Source organism: Bombina bombina, chromosome 2 (assembly GCF_027579735.1).
Source record: "Bombina bombina isolate aBomBom1 chromosome 2, aBomBom1.pri, whole genome shotgun sequence".
NCBI classification, from domain to species: Eukaryota; Metazoa; Chordata; class Amphibia; order Anura; family Bombinatoridae; genus Bombina; species Bombina bombina.
This window is the reverse complement of record NC_069500.1, coordinates 1,214,833,052-1,214,849,854: the sequence shown is the minus strand read 5'-3', so window position 1 is coordinate 1,214,849,854 and position 16,803 is coordinate 1,214,833,052. Positions and strand designations below refer to the sequence as shown.

At 40.6% G+C, this 16,803-nt stretch overlaps 1 protein-coding gene across 9 annotated transcripts in view; it reads left to right on the top strand.

Moving 5' to 3' along the window:
* The window catches only part of EXOC1 (exocyst complex component 1), a 290,111-nt gene extending 283,882 nt beyond the window's left edge, over positions 1-6,229 (top strand). For all 9 annotated transcript variants that reach the window (XM_053703947.1, XM_053703952.1, XM_053703946.1 and 6 more), the window contains one exon: positions 5,359-6,229. In XM_053703947.1, coding sequence (XP_053559922.1) covers positions 5,359-5,511 — 153 coding nt within the window. In that variant the 3' untranslated portion in view covers positions 5,512-6,229. The remainder of the gene's footprint in view (positions 1-5,358) is intronic.
* The last annotated feature ends 10,574 nt before the right edge of the window (positions 6,230-16,803 follow it).

Below are 16,803 nucleotides of genomic sequence, written 5' to 3'. Positions count from 1 at the left end.
GATCATTATTTCAGATCCCTCTTTGCCATTATGAGACTATGGCCAACTATATACCTTTACCATATTACTTCCTCAATATGGCCATTATTCTCTTATGCTGATTATTTGTAGTTTGTATTTCAAGCCAGTATCCTGTTCTCCCTTGTACCTTTTACCCTGTACTTTTTATCATGTACTGTTATTGTGCACTTTTTACTATGCACTCTATTATGCACTTTATCACAATATATTCACCATGATATATTTTGATATGCACTACTTATAACTGTTTCAACATTTGCTTACACGGTTTGAATGATACACTATCTGCTGCATCTACTTTTAGTACATATGCTCTATCACACTATATACTGTTAACCCTAATGTTCTTGTTCTGACACACAGGGGTGGTTCTTCTGCCACCAGCGTTTGCGGGGTGACGTCATGAGTCCAACTTCCGGGTATGGCTCGGGCGCTCCATTGTGTAGGCCGGTGGCGTCTTTCCAATACCTTTACACTTTCTTATAAGCTCTCGTTCTGGTAAGTCACACTTTACACTTATTATTCTCACAGGAGTCTGAGGATGGGGGTTACTCCCCGAAAACGTTCACTCATGTTGAAATAAATATTTTTTTCACATTACGGCGAGTGCATCTTTTGGACTTATAATTCTATGGATATACTAGATGGCACCCCGCAGCTGATTATTAGGAACAGTGAGTGCTGAATTCTGGAAATATATATATATATATATATATAATGCGTGTGTTAATGTAAACTATATATCTATACCTAATATCTATAGGAATAGATATGCATGTATAGATATATACATATATATATATATGTGTGTGTGTGTGTATTTACAATAAAAAATAACATATTCCTGTATGTGAAGAACATTGGAATGTGAAATATTAATAACTCCTGTCAGGTTAGCGGGCTCCCTATTGAAGTCTATTGGGCAAGTTGCTCTATATTGAAGTCTATGGGGCAAAACTTTTACTTTCAACTTGCAATGCGTGTGCGTTTGTAAAAAGATTACTTCTAGCAATGTTTATGTTCAAGCGGGAGTGCTAAATAGCTTGCCACTTTCAAATCTAGCCCTGTATTATTTAAATATATAGATGGCTATTCAAACAGTTAATTTTATTTTAGGGATTTTGTTGAAGGGGCATTAAATACTAAATACATTTCATGCATTATGGGTGCTGCCATTTTGTAACCTAGGTTACACTGCAGTTATATGAAGGAGAGTTGCTGCACATGTGCAAACAGATCAGCACTTGAATGCAGTGAAAACTAGATTTAAACTTATGACTAGAGGGAGGCGGGGAATGACCTCAATACTATGCTTTAAAAAAAGTGTTTACTGACCCTTTAACGTAATTCTATATAATAAGCTTGTAGTGGGTACACTACGTCTGAATAAAAACAGATTTCTCTTGTAAGGTGTATCCAGTCCACGGATTCATCCATTACTTGTGGGATATTCTCCTTCCCAACAGGAAGCTGCAAGAGGATCACCCACAGCAGAGCTGTCTATATAGCTCCTCCCCTAACTGCCACTCCCAGTCATTCTCTTGCAGCTCTCGACGAGGGAAGTAGCTAGAGAGATGTGGTGCATTAATGTAGTTTATCTTCAATCAAAAGTTTATTATTTTCAAATGGTACCGGATTTGTACTATTTTAGCCTCAGGCAGAAAGTTGAAGAAGAGTCTTCCTGAGGTTTTTTTGATGATCTTAGAGGTTCTCACACATAACTGAAGAGATGGGTAACTTCAGCTGGGGGAATAGCGTGCAGGGTTACCTGCTCTGAGGTATGTGCAGTTTTAAATTTTTCTAGAGAGATAAGCTAGAAAATGCTGACAGTGCCTGATTTATTTAAGGTAAGCCTGATTACAGTAATTTAATAACGACTGGTATCATGCTTGCTGTAAAGGGTAATATTTTTGTTATTTACTCTCATTACTGAATAGATATAACGTTTGCTCCCTGAACATATAGGACCTCTCTAAATGGTTTTTGTGCCTTCCAAAGTCGTTGTATGCGCAGGTAGGAGCCACAGTAGAGCTGTGGCAGTTGGTTGTGACTGTTTAAAAACGTTTATCATTTTTTGATCCGATTTTGAAACTAAGGGGTTAATCATCCATTTGCAAGTGGGTGCAATGCTATTTCAGTCTATTATACACACTGTAAAAATTTCGTAAAAATTAACTGCTTTTTTCACTGTTTTGCAGTTTCTGTGATTGTTTTTTTTCTCAGGTTTGCCTTTCTAGACAGGCACTACCAGTTTGTGGCTCTTCCCTTCGGGTTGGCCACGGCACCAAGAATCTTTACGAAGGTTCTAGGGTCCCTCCTAGCGGTCCTAAGGCCGTGGGGTATAGCAGTAGCCCCTTACTTAGACGACATTCTAATACAGGCGGCAGCTTTTCAAATCGCAAGGTCCCATACGGACATTGTTCTGGCATTTCCCATGGGTGGAAGGTGAACGAAGAAAAGAGTTCTCTATCACCTCTAACAAGAGTTTCATTCCTAGGGACTCTGATAGATTCGGTAGAAATGAAGATTTACCTAACGAAGGCCAGATTGTCAAAACTTCTAGACTCTTGCCGTGTTCTTTATTCCACTTCTCGTCCTTCAGTGGCTCAGTGTATGGAAGTAATCGGTTTAATGGTAGCGGCAATGGACATAGTACCGTTTGCCCGCCTACATCTCAGGCCGCTGCAACTTTGCATGCTCAGTCAGTGGCATGGGGATTACACAGATTTGTCCCCTCTACTAAATCTGGATCAAGAAACCAGGGATTCTCTTCTCTGGTGGCTATGTCAGGTCCATCTGTCCAAGGGGATGAGCTTCCGCAGGCCAGATTGGACTATAGTAACGACAGATGCCAGCCTTCTGGGCTGGGGTGCAGTCTGGAACTCCCTGAAGGCTCAGGGCTCGTGGACTCAGGAGGATGCACTCCTTCCGATAAACATTCTGGAACTAAGAGCGATATTCAATGCTCTTCAGGCTTGGCCTCAGCTTGCTGCGGTCAGGTTCATCAGATTTCAGTCGGACAATATCACGACTGTAGCCTACATCAACCATCAGGGGGGAACAAGGAGTTCCCTAGCAATGTTGGAGGTTTCAAAGATAATTCTATGGGCAGAGGTTCACTCCTGCCATCTATCAGCTATCCATATCCCAGGTGTCGAGAACTGGGAGGCGGATTTTCTAAGTCGGCAGACTTTTCATCCGGGAGAGTGGGAACTCCATCCGGAGGTATTTGCTCAGTTGATTCAACTTTAGGGCAAACCAGAACTGGATCTCATGGCGTCTCGCCAGAACGCCAAGCTTCCTTGTTACGGGACCAGGTCCAGGGACCCCAAGGCAACGCTGATAGATGCTCTAGCAGCGCCTTGGTCCTTCAACCTGGCTTATGTGTTTCCACCGTTTCCTCTGCTCCCTCGTCTAATTGCCAAGATCAGGCAGGAGAGAGCTTCAGTGATTTTCATAGCACCTGCGTGACCACGCAGGACTTGGTATGCAGACCTGGTGGACATGTCATCCTGTCCACCATGGACCCTGCCGCTGAGGCAGGACCATCTACTTCAGGGTCCTTTCAACCATCCAAACCTAATTTCTCTGCGTCTGACTGCTTGGAGATTGAACGCTTGATTTTATCAAAGCGTGGTTTCTCTGAATCGTCATTGATACCTTAATTCAGGCTCGAAAGCCGGTTACCAGGAAAATTTATCATAAGATATGGTGTAAATATCTTCATTGGTGTGAATCCAAGGGTTACTCATGGAGTAAAGTCAGGATTCCTAGAATATTATCTTTTCTCCAAGAAGGATTGGAGAAGGGATTGTCGGCTAGTTCCTTAAAGGGACAGATTTCTGCTCTGTCTATTCTTTTGCACAAGCGTCTGGCTAATACTCCAGACGTTCAGGCATTTTGTCAGGCTTTAGTTCGAATCAAGCCTGTGTTTAAACCTGTTGCTCCACCATGGAGTCTAAATTTAGTTCTTAAAGTTCTTCAAGGGGTTCCGTTTGAACCTTTGCATTCCATAGATATCAAGCTGTTGTCTTGGAAAGTTCTGTTTTGGTAGCTATCTCCTCAGCTCGAAGAGTTTCAGAGTTATCGGCTTTACAATGTGATCTCATTTTCCATGCTGATAAGGTAGTGTTGCGTACCAAACCTGGGTTTCTTCCTAAGGTGGTATCTAATAAGAATATCAATCAGGAGATTGTTGTTCCTTCACTATGTCCTAATCCTTCTTCAAAGAAGGAACCTCTATTACACAATCTTGATGTGGTCTGTGCTTTAAAATTCTATTTACAAGCCACTAAAGATTTTCGTCAAACATCTGCTTTGTTTGTGGTTTACTCTGGACAGAGGAGAGGCCAAAAGGCTTCGGCAACTTCTCTTTCTTTTTGGTTAAGAAGCTTAATCCGCTTTGCTTACGAGACTGCTGGCCAGCAGCCTCCTGAGAGAATTACAGCTCATTCCACTAGAGCAGTAGCTTCCACATGGGCTTTTAAAAATGAGGCTTCTGTTGAACAGATTTGTAAGGCGGCGACTTGGTCTTCGCTTCATACCTTTTCTAAATTCTACAAATTTGACACTTTTGCTTCTTCGGAGGCTGCTTTTGGGAGAAAGGTCTTACAGGCAGTGGTGCCTTCCGTTTAAGCGCCTGCCTTGTTCCCTCCCTTCATCCGTGTCCTATAGCTTTGGTATTGGTATCCCACAAGTAATGGATGAATCCGTGGACTGGATACACCTTACAAGAGAAAACAAAATTTATGCTTACCTGATAAATTTATTTCTCTTGTGGTGTATCCAGTCCACGGCCCGCCCTGTCATTTTAAGGCAGGTGTTATTTATTTTTTAAACTACAGTCACCACTGCACCCTATAGTTTCTCCTTTTTCTTGCTTGTCTTCGGTCGAATGACTGGGAGTGGTAGTTAGGGGAGGAACTATATAGACAGCTCTGCTGTGGGTGATCCGCTTTCAGCTTCCTGTTGGGAAGGAGAATATCCCACAAGTAATGGATGAATCCGTGGACTGGATACACCACAAGAGAAATAAATTTATCAGGTAAGCATAAATTTTGTTTTTACTAGATGTTGATAGTGGTTACAAAGAGCAGTAGAATAGCATGCAGATCAGTAGCTGTTATTAATGTTACAGGCATTAATGGTCTGTGTTCTTGCCCGCATGTCTCCTTTTGCTAATACCATTTGTAATGACAGATAATGCTAGGAATGGATAAGGAAAGCCAAGGCATCATAATCTGTAGAGACAATCTGCATGCTGAACAACATTTAGTTTTTCCCTTGCAGTCAGCCATGGCCTTGTGCAATATCTGAATGTTTTCTTCTCTTTGGCAGGTGGTGTGGCACTCCATGCAAGATGAGTTTATCCGTCAGTACAAGCACTTTGAGGATCTGATTGAGAACTGTTATACCGGGGCCGGTATCACAATGGAATTCACTATTCAAGACATTTTGGAATACTTTTCCAGTATTGCACAATCACATTAGCACCAGTCCAGTAGAGCTCTTGAATGATGCCCTTAAGGAAAATAACAGCACTTTATGCATTACTTGCAAGCATTTAATATTACAAAACAAAAATAGTTCTATGGGTCAAATTTATAATTGTTCATCTTGTGTAACACTCCGTTTTCTCAAACAGATCTCCTAGGGTAGCTACTGTTATTATAGAAACTCCACATTCAAGTAGCAGCAGCTAAAGTGCTTGTATTTCTCTGTTGTCCAATGGTCACTGATTTTTATTTGTTGCTAGATGGAAGTTGTTTTATATTTCTGCCCTTCACAATTTATTTAAACATGCGTTTCCTGTTCAGCCTTTTATTCTACCTCAGCTTTGGTTTGTACTTAACTACTGAGATAAAATAAATATGTAAATGAAAGTCGCTTAATCCCTAATTTAGCCTAAACAATTCCAACTGGTTTCCCAGCATCATACATCTTGTTCTCTGTGTCATGTATTTTATTTTATATATATATTCACTGAAATAGTGCTGCTCTGTTAACTAATGCATCCCTTAAATGGTTATTACAGATACCAATTTTAAGAAAAAAAAGTGTAATAAAAAAGGGCATAGCAAGGATTATGTACACACTGAGAATACTTTTTGAAATTGGATGTTTTGCACTGATGATAATTGCATTGCATTAACAGCAGTTGTAGTCTTTGCTCTGTCTGCAACAACTTTATATTAAAAAAAAAAATCTATTTGTGGTAATTCATTCTGTGTGCTATGAATTCAATATTCAACAGTGACTGGTGTCATTTTAGTAGAATATTTGATAAAAAAAAATTTCAACAGTGTACACTGCATGACTGGTGTCATTTTAGTAGATATTACACAACGTGGGAGCGCTCAGACATCCGCTCTGTGTGTGGCCGTCGGCTCTTCACGTAACGACACACCCCTCCTGGGACTCCAACTTGGGTCACAATGACGTAGCCCAAAGCTGTCAGCTACGCCGGTGCAAATAGCAGGAAACAATCCACCACTGCTTCCAAACATCAAACAGCAACAACATCCAATGCACTCGGCATACGGCAAATGTAAAAATTGCAAATCCACACCAGGTTGATGCAAAAGAAAGTCTGTATTTAGATTTAAGGCAAAAAAAGCATTACAGACAGGCTATTTTAGGTAGGTCAAACGCGTTTCATATATGACATACTTCCTCAGTGACCACCATAACCTATTACCCATAAATCTGTGCTTTTTAAAGGTGCAGAAAAAACACACCCATTTCTATTAATCCAATCAAATCATTTGTTAAGCACAGGTTATGTTAATAGTAGGACATGTGTAAGGTGACTGCAATTTAAAGAAACATACACTAGGAACAAACAATTGCTTGCCAAAGATATAAACATAAACACATAAAATGGGATGTCTATATTCAAACAGTTTGACATCCCATTCCGAATTTAATCCTGCTGGCAGACGGGTATCCAACTGAAAGATCCAAAAGACCTCTCTTTTACTAAGAGTGTTGCCTCTATTACCTCCTCTTGGATGTCTAGCAATTTGTTGGATACCCTGAAATGTCAGCAGAGAACTATCAGAGTTGTGCTCTCTTCTGAAATGCAGGTAGACAGGAGTGGTAGACTCAGGGTCTTCAATTGAACGTAAATGTTCCAAAAACCTATCCTTTAAGGCCCGTGTAGTCTGACCCACATACTGCCTGTAGCACCCCCTGCAGGTCAGAAGATATATCACATAACATGAATTACATGTTATATGTTCCTGTATCTTAAATGTCTTCATTTACAGTGGATACAAAACTGGTACCAAAAGAAGCATAAGAGCAGGACGTGCACCTTCTGCTGCCACACTTAAAGAAACCTGGTTTAATTGATAACCAATTTTGGCTAGTAATTTTTGGCAACATTGAAGGTGACAAAATATCCTTCAATGTTCTGGCTTTACGTGATACAAATAGAACTCCTTCTTTGACAATGTCACACAGCTTATCATCTGTCTCCAAGATAGGCAAAGCTTTACGTACTATTTCTCTTGTTAAGTGTAGTCAGTCCACGGGTCATCCATTACTTATGGAATATATCTCTTCCTAACAGGAAGCTGCAAGAGGATCACCCAGCAGAGCTTGCTACATAGCTCCTCCCCTCACATGTCATATTCAGTCATTCTCTTGCAGCCTAACTAGATAGGTCGCTGTGAGAGGTCTGTGGTGTTTTTTAACTTAGTTTATTTCTACAATCAAAAGTTTGTTATTTTAAATGGCACCGGAGTGTGCTGTTTATTCTCAGGCAGCATTAGAAGAAGAATCTGCCTGCGTTTTCTATGATCTTAGCAGACGTAACTAAGATCCACTGGCTGTTCTCATCTGAGGAGTGAGGTAACTTCAGAGAAGGGGAATAGCATGCAGGGTCCCCCTGCAAATGAGGTATGTGCAGTAATTATTTTTCTGAGGAATGGAATTGACTGAGAAAATACTGCTGATACCAATGTAAAGTAAGTTCAGCCTTAAATGCAGTGATAGCGACTGGTATTAGGCTGATGAGTGTGTGTACACTGAATGTATTTTTCTAAGGAATGGAATTGACTCTGAAAATACTGTTAATACTGAAATAATGTTTGAGCCTTAACTGCAGTAAAAGCGACTGGTAGCAGGCTTATTAATAACACTTCATAACTTTTCAAATGTATGTTTAAAACGTTTACTGGCATGTTAATCGTTTTTTGTGAGGTACTTGGTGATAAAACTTATTGGGGCATGATTTTTACCACATGGCCATCTTTGTTTTCTGCATAGAAACAGTTTTCTGAGCTTCCCCACTGTTGTAATTGAGTTGGAGGGGCCTATTTTAGCGCTTTTTTGCGCAGTAAAAATTCAGTCACAATCTGTCTACTTCATCCTCCATGATCCAGATCGTCTCTAGAGAGCTCAGGGGTCTTCAAAAATCATTTTGAGGGAGGTAATCAGTCACAGAGACCTGTGACAGTGTGTTTTGACTGTGAGAAAAACGTTAATTATTAAATTGTTAATCCGTTTTTGGGTATTAAGGGGTTAATCATCCATTTGCTGGTGGGTGCAATCCTTTGCTAACTTAATACATTTACTGTGAAAAATTGGTTGCTATAACTATTTTGGTTCATTGTTATTTCAACTGTGACAGCTTTTTGTGCTTCTTAAAGGCACAGTAGCGTTTTTTATATTGCTTGTAAATTTATTTAGAAAAGTATTTCCAAGCTTGCTAGTCTCATTGCTAGTCTGTTTAAACATGTCTGACACAGATGAATCTCTTTGTTCACTATGTTTAAAGGCCAATGTGGAGCCCAATAGAAATTTATGTACTAATTGCATTGATGCTACTTTAAATAAAAGTCAATCTTTACATGTAAAGAAATTATCACCAGACAACGAGGGGGAAGTTATGCCGACTAACTCTCCTCACGTGTCAGTACCTTCGCCTCCCGCTCAGGAGGTGCGTGATTTTGTGGCGCCAAGTACATCAGGGAGGCCCTTACAAATCACTTTGCAAGACATGGCTACTGTTATGACAGAAGTATTATCTAAATTGCCAGAATTAAGAGGCAAGCGCGATAGCTCTGGGTTAAGGACAGAGCGCGCGGATGAGGTGAGAGCCATGTCAGATACTGCGTCACAGTTTGCAGAACGTGAAGACGGAGAGCTTCATTCTGTGGGTGACGGATCTGATCCAGGGAGACTGGATTCAGAGATTTCTAATTTTAAATTTAAGCTTGAGAACCTCCGCATATTGCTAGGGGAGGTATTAGCGGCTCTGAATGATTGTAACACGGTTGCAATTCCAGAAAAATTATGTAGGTTGGATAGATACTATGCGGTACCGGTGTGTACTGACGTGTTTCCTATACCTAAAAGGCTTACAGAGATTATTAGCAAGGAGTGGGATAGACCTGGTGTGCCCTTTTCCCCTCCTCCCATATTTAGGAAAATGTTTCCTATAGACGCCACCACACGAGACTTATGGCAGACGGTGGAGGGAGCAGTTTCTACTTTAGCTAAGCGTACCACTATCCCGGTGGAGGATAGTTGTGCCTTTTCAGATCCAATGGATAAGAAATTAGAGGGTTACCTTAAGAAAATGTTTGTTCAACAAGGTTTTATCTTACAGCCCCTTGCATGCATTGCGCCTGTCACTGCTGCAGCGGCATTCTGGTTTGAGTCTCTGGAAGAGGCCATTCGCACAGCTCCATTGGATGAAATTATGAACAAGCTTAAAGCACTTAAGCTAGCTAACGCATTTGTTTCTGATGCCGTCGTACATTTAACCAAACTTACGGCTAAGAACTCCGGATTCGCCATCCAAGCGCGCAGAGCGCTATGGCTTAAATCCTGGTCAGCTGACGTGACTTCTAAATCTAAATTGCTTAATATTCCTTTCAAAGGGCAGACCTTATTCGGGCCCGGCTTGAAAGAAATTATAGCTGACATTACGGGAGGTAAGGGCCATGCTCTACCTCAGGACAGGGCCAAATCAAAGGCCAAACAGTCTAATTTTCGTGCCTTTCGTAACTTCAAGGCTGGAGCAGCATCAACTTCCTCCGCTCCAAAACAGGAAGGAGCTGTTGCTCGTTACAGGCAGGGCTGGAAAGTTAACCAGTCCTGGAACAAGGGCAAGCAGGCCAAGAAACCTGCTGCTGCCCCCAAGACAGCATGAAGAGAGGGCCCCCTATCCGGAAACGGATCTAGTGGGGGGCAGACTTTCTCTCTTCGCCCAGGCTTGGGCAAGAGATGTCCAGGATCCCTGGGCGTTGGAGATCATATCTCAGGGATATCTCCTGGACTTCAAAACTTCTCCTCCACGAGGGAGATTTCATCTTTCAAGGTTATCAGCAAACCAAATAAAGAAAGAGGCGTTTCTACGCTGTGTACAAGACCTTTTACTAATGGGGGTGATCCACCCAGTTCCGCGGACGGAACACGGGCAGGGATTCTATTCAAATCTATTTGTGGTTCCCAAGAAAGAGGGAACCTTCAGACCAATCTTGGACTTAAAAATCCTAAACAAATTTCTAAGAGTTCCATCATTCAAAATGGAAACTATTCGAACCATCCTTCCCATGATCCAAGAGGGTCAGTACATGACCACAGTGGATTTAAAGGATGCCTACCTTCACATACCGATTCACAAGGATCATTATCGGTACCTAAGATTTGCTTTCCTAGACAGGCATTACCAGTTTGTAGCTCTTCCCTTCGGATTAGCTACGGCTCCAAGAATCTTTACAAAAGTTCTGGGCTCACTTCTGGCGGTACTAAGACCGCGAGGCATAGTGGTGACTCCGTACCTAGACGACATTCTGATACATGCGTCAAGTTTTCAAACTGCCAAGTCTCATACAGAGATAGTTCTGGCATTTCTGAGGTCGCATGGGTGGAAGGTGAACGTGGAAAAGAGTTCTCTATTACCACTTACAAGAGTTCCCTTTCTAGGGACTCTTATAGATTCTGTAGAGATGAAAATTTACCTGACAGAGGCCAGGTTATCAAAACTTCTAAATGCTTGCCGTGTCCTTCATTCCATTCCACACCCGTCAGTAGCTCAGTGCATGGAAGTAATCGGCTTAATGGTAGCGGCAATGGACATAGTACCATTTGCGCGCCTGCATCTCAGACCGCTGCAATTGTGCATGCTAAGTCAGTGGAACGGGGATTACTCAGATTTGTCCCCCCTACTAAGTCTGGATCAAGAGACCAGAGATTCTCTTCTATGGTGGCTCTCTCGGCCACATCTGTCCAAGGGGATGACCTTTCGCAGGCCAGATTGGACGATTGTAACAACAGACGCCAGCCTTCTAGGCTGGGGCGCAGTCTGGAACTCCCTGAAAGTTGGACTCAGGAGGAGAAACTCCTCCCAATAAATATTCTGGAATTAAGAGCAATATTCAATGCTCTCCTAGCTTGGCCTTAGTTAGCAACTCTGAGGTTCATCAGATTTCAGTCGGACAACATCACGACTGTGGCTTACATCAACCATCAAGGGGGAACCAGAAGTTCCCTAGCGATGTTGGAAGTCTCAAAGATAATTCGCTGGGCAGAGTCTCACTCTTGCCACCTGTCAGCGATTTACATCCCAGGCGTAGAGAACTGGGAGGCGGATTTTCTAAGTCGCCAGACTTTTCATCCGGGGGAGTGGGAACTTCATCCGGAGGTCTTTGCTCAACTGATTCATCGTTGGGGCAAACCAGATCTGGATCTCATGGCGTCTCGCCAGAACGCCAAGCTTCCTTGTTACGGATCCAGGTCCAGGGACCCGGGAGCGGTGCTGATAGATGCTCTGACAGCCCCTTGGGTCTTCAACATGGCTTATGTGTTTCCACCATTCCCGATGCTTCCTCGTTTGATTGCCAAGATCAAACAGGAGAGAGCTTCAGTGATTCTGATAGCGCCTGCGTGGCCACGCAGGACCTGGTATGCAGACCTAGTGGACATGTCGTCCTGTCCACCGTGGTCTCTACCTCTGAGACAGGACCTTCTAATTCAGGGTCCTTTCAAACATCCAAATCTAATTTCTCTGAGGCTGACTGCATGGAGATTGAACGCTTGATTCTATCAAAGCGTGGCTTCTCGGAGTCGATTATTGATACCTTAATACAGGCTAGGAAGCCTGTTACCAGAAAAATTTACCATAAGATATGGCGTAAATATTTATATATTTACGAATCCAAGAGTTAAAGGATATTGTCCTTTCTACAAGAGGGTTTAGAAAAGGGCTTATCGGCTAGTTCGTTAAAGGGACAGATTTCTGCTCTGTCTATTCTTCTACACAAACGTCTGGCTGAAGTTCCAGACGTTCAGGTTTTTTGTCAGGCTTTAACTAGGATTAAGCCTGTGTTTAAGACTGTTGCTCCGCCGTGGAGCTTAAACTTAGTTCTTAATGTTCTTCAAGGCGTTCCATTTGAACCCCTTCATTCCATTGATATCAAGCTGTTATCCTGGAAGGTTTTGTTTTTGATGGCTATTTCCTCGGCTCGAAGAGTCTCTGAGTTATCTGCCTTACATTGTGATTCTCCTTATCTGATTTTTCATTCAGACAAGGTAGTTCTGCGTACTAAACCTGGGTTCTTACCTAAGGTAGTTACTAACAGGAATATCAATCAAGAGATTGTTGTTCCATCACTGTGTCCTAACCCTTCTTCAAAGAAGGAACGACTTTTGCATAATTTGGACGTAGTCCGTGCCCTGAAGTTCTATTTGCAGGCAACTAAAGATTTTCGTCAAACTTCTTCCCTGTTTGTCGTTTACTCTGGACAGAGAAGAGGTCAAAAGGCTTCGGCTACCTCTCTCTCTTTTTGGCTTCGTAGCATAATACGTTTAGCCTATGAGACTGCTGGACAGCAGCCTCCTGAAAGGATTACAGCTCATTCTACTAGAGCTGTGGCTTCCACCTGGGCCTTTAAAAATGAGGCCTCTGTTGAACAGATTTGCAAGGCTGCGACTTGGTCTTCGCTTCACACCTTTTCAAAATTTTACAAATTTGACACTTTTGCTTCTTCGGAGGCTATTTTTGGGAGAAAGGTACTTCAGGCAGTGGTTCCTTCTGTTTAATGTTCCTGCCTTGTCCCTCCCTTCATCCGTGTACTTTAGCTTTGGTATTGGTATTCCATAAGTAATGGATGACCCGTGGACTGACTACACTTAACAAGAGAAAACATAATTTATGCTTACCTGATAAATTTATTTCTCTTGTAGTGTAGTCAGTCCACGGCCCGCCCTGTCTTTAAGGCAGACCTAAATTTTAATTAAACTCCAGTCACCACTGCACCCTATGGTTTCTCCTTTCTCGTCTGCTTTGGTCGAATGACTGAATATGACATGTGAGGGGAGGAGCTATGTAGCAAGCTCTGCTGGGTGATCCTCTTGCAGCTTCCTGTTAGGAAGAGATATATTCCATAAGTAATGGATGACCCGTGGACTGACTACACTACAAGAGAAATAAATTTATCAGGTAAGCATAAATTATGTTATTACAAATTTGGCCGTATTCCTCACTATACGTAGTAATGAACTTCAATTTACTAAAGTTTGGATTTCTTTCAAACTTCTTCTTTTGTAATAAATTAACCCTATCAGTACTATCAACCTCTCTCTTAGTACGTTCTAGTGTCTCTCTAGAATATCCTCTGTGAATAAGTCTATCTGTCAAATCTTTAGAGTGTTGCTGATAACTCTGTTCGTTAGTGCAATTCCGCTTAATCCTGATATACTGACTTTTAGGAATTGAACGAATTGTATGCTTAGGATGACACGACCGTGCATTTAAAATTGTATTGCTCGCAATTTCCTTGCGAAATAGTTCAACATCCATAGAAGAATTTGTAATAATAGACAATAATCTAATATCCAAAAATGGCATAGAATTTCTACTGAATTCCAAAGTAAATTTCAAATTCATAGAATTATCTTGTATGTATGTTGAAAATTTCTCAATAAGGCCCTCAGGGCCCTTCCAAATTAGAAATGTCGTCAAGGAAACGACTAATAATGAATATACTCTCTGAAGGGGTTCCCATCTCCATAGACGTGGGACAGCTCCCACCAACCCATATACAGGTTGGCATAGGAGGGGGCAAATTTTGCCCCCATAGCTGTCCCACGCCTCTGGAGATAGAAATTCCCCTCTCCCTTGCCTTAAATCTAAATACAGACTTTCTTTTGAATCAACCTGGTGTGGATTTGCAATTTTTACATTTACCGTATGCCGAGTGCATTGGATGTTGTTGCTGTCATTTTAGTAGACGCTAGTTATGCGTTAATACCCTGTGGACGAATAGCATTAGAGAAACCATTGTCTAAATAGAACCTTGTTTTTGTTTCATGTAATTGGCAAGAGTCCATGAGCTAGTGACGTATGGGATATACAATCCTACCAGGAGGGGCAAAGTTTCCCAAAGCTCAAAATGCCTATAAATACACCCCTCACCACACCCACAATTCAGTTTTACAAACTTTGCCTCCTATGGAGGTGGTGAAGTAAGTTTGTGCTAGATTTCTAAGTTGACATGCGCTTCTCAGCATTTTGAAGCCAGATTCCTCTCAGAGTACAGTGAATGTCAGAGGGATGTGAAGGGAGTATTACCTATTGAATACAATAGTCATCCTAACGGGGATCTATTTCATATGTTCTTTGTTATTGGTCGTAGATATTCATCTCCTACCTCCCTTTTCAGATCGACAATATACTCTTATATACCATTACCTCTGCTGATTCTCATTTCAGTACTGGTTTGGCTATCTGCTTTATGTAGATGAGTGTCTTTTGGTAAGTATGTTTCTTTTATTTAAGACACTCTTAAGCTATGGTTTGGCACTTTATGTTTAAAGTTCTAAATATATGTTTCTACTTATATTTGCCATGATTCAGGTTTATCAGTATATTTCCTTTTTGCAGACTGTCAGTTTCATATTTAGGAAATGCATTTAAAAAAAAAAAAAAAAAATTTTACCTGAAATTTTTCAAAATTGACTCTTTTTTCTAAAATTGCGGGCTGTATTAGGCTCGTAAGAGTGCAAAATGCTATAATTTACTGCGTCATTCTTGGCGCGAGACTTTTTTGGCGCGTGAATTACGTTTGTTGACATAAAATAGTCATTTCCGGCGCCTTAGTTGGCGCCAAGTTTTTTCACGAGATTGCGTCATCTATGACGCTCGTGTTTGTTGCAGACGTTTTTGGCACCAAAAAATATTTTGTCAGTTGTGGGCGTCATACTTGGCGCCAAACTTTTTGACATTATTTAAGACTTAATTTCTTTTTGCTTCTGGTTTCCAGAGGCCTTTTTTGTTTGCATTTCTTTCCCATTCCTGAAACTGTCATATAAGGAAATTGATATTTTGCTTAATATGTTGTTTTTTCTATTACATTTCCAAGATGTCTCAAAACTGTTCCTGTATCAGAAAACACTGTTGGATTCCTGCTGACTGATATCAGTCCTACCAAAGCTAAGTTCATTTTAATGTTATGAATTTTATCTTTAGCTGTGGTTTGTAATAAGTTATCATGATAAACTTTTACATGCAGAGAAAATGTTCATCAGTATTAATGCATTGTCTATTTGCTATTCTTTTAACATCTAATGTACAAGATATACCTGGGAATTTATAAGAATAGTTTTCTGATTCCATTCTGAAGGCTTTGTCTGCCATTCCGCCTTCTAATAAAATGTAAAGGTCTTTTTTAAACTTCTCATTTAATTTATACATTTTCAAATGACCGACAACATACTGAATTATCCTTCTCTGATGTGGATTTATCTGATTCAGAAGATCCTTCTTCAGATATTGACACTAACAAATCTACTTTTTTATTTTAATGGAGTACATTCGTTCTTTGTTGAAAAAGTGTTGATTATATTGGATATTGAGTAGACTAGTCCTTTTTGATTTTAAGGCTAGTTAACATTTAGATTCTGTTTATTAACCTCCTGTGGTTGCTTCAGAGGTTTTTTTCCAGTTCCCAATACTAGGGAATGGAATAGGCCTGGTACTTCTTTTATTCCTTCTTTAAGGTTTTAAAAATTGTATCCTCCAGTTAGTTTGGAGTTTTGGGAAAAGATCTCCAAAGTTAATGGGGCTATCTCTACTCTTGCTAACATACTACTATTCCTATGGAAAATAGTATTTATTTTAAAGATCCTTTAGATGCGAAACTTGTATCTTATCTAAGGAAAATTTATTTATTTTCAGGTCCTTTTCTTAGGCCTGCAATTTCTTTGGCTTATGTTGCAGATGTTTCCTCTCTTTTTGGTTGGAAACTTTAGCGCAACAAGTACCAGATTATGATTTGTTTAGCATTGTTAACTTGATTCAACATGCTAATAATTTCATTTGTGATGCCATTTTTTTGATATTATCAAAATTGAGGTTGAATCTATGTCTTTAGCTATTTTAGCTAGAAGAACTTTGTGGCTTAAATTTTGGAATGCTGATTTGATTTCTAAATCCAGATTTCTATTTTCTTTCCTTCCAAGGTAATAAATTATTTGGTTCACAGTTGGATTCAATACTTTCAACTGTTACTGTGGGGAAAGGAGTTTTTTTTTGCCTCAAGATTAAGTTCTAAGGGTAAATCTTAAGCTTATAACCATTTTTGTTCTTATTAAGAAACAGAAACCTAATTCTTCCTCAAGTAATAAGTTTCTAATTGGATGCTTTCTTCAAAATGGAATGAATTCATTCATTTAAGAGATAAAAGCCAGCTCCCAAATTCGCATGAAGGTGCGGCCCTTATTTCAGCTTAGCTGGTAGGGGGCAGGTTAAGATTTTTCTAAAGTTGTTTG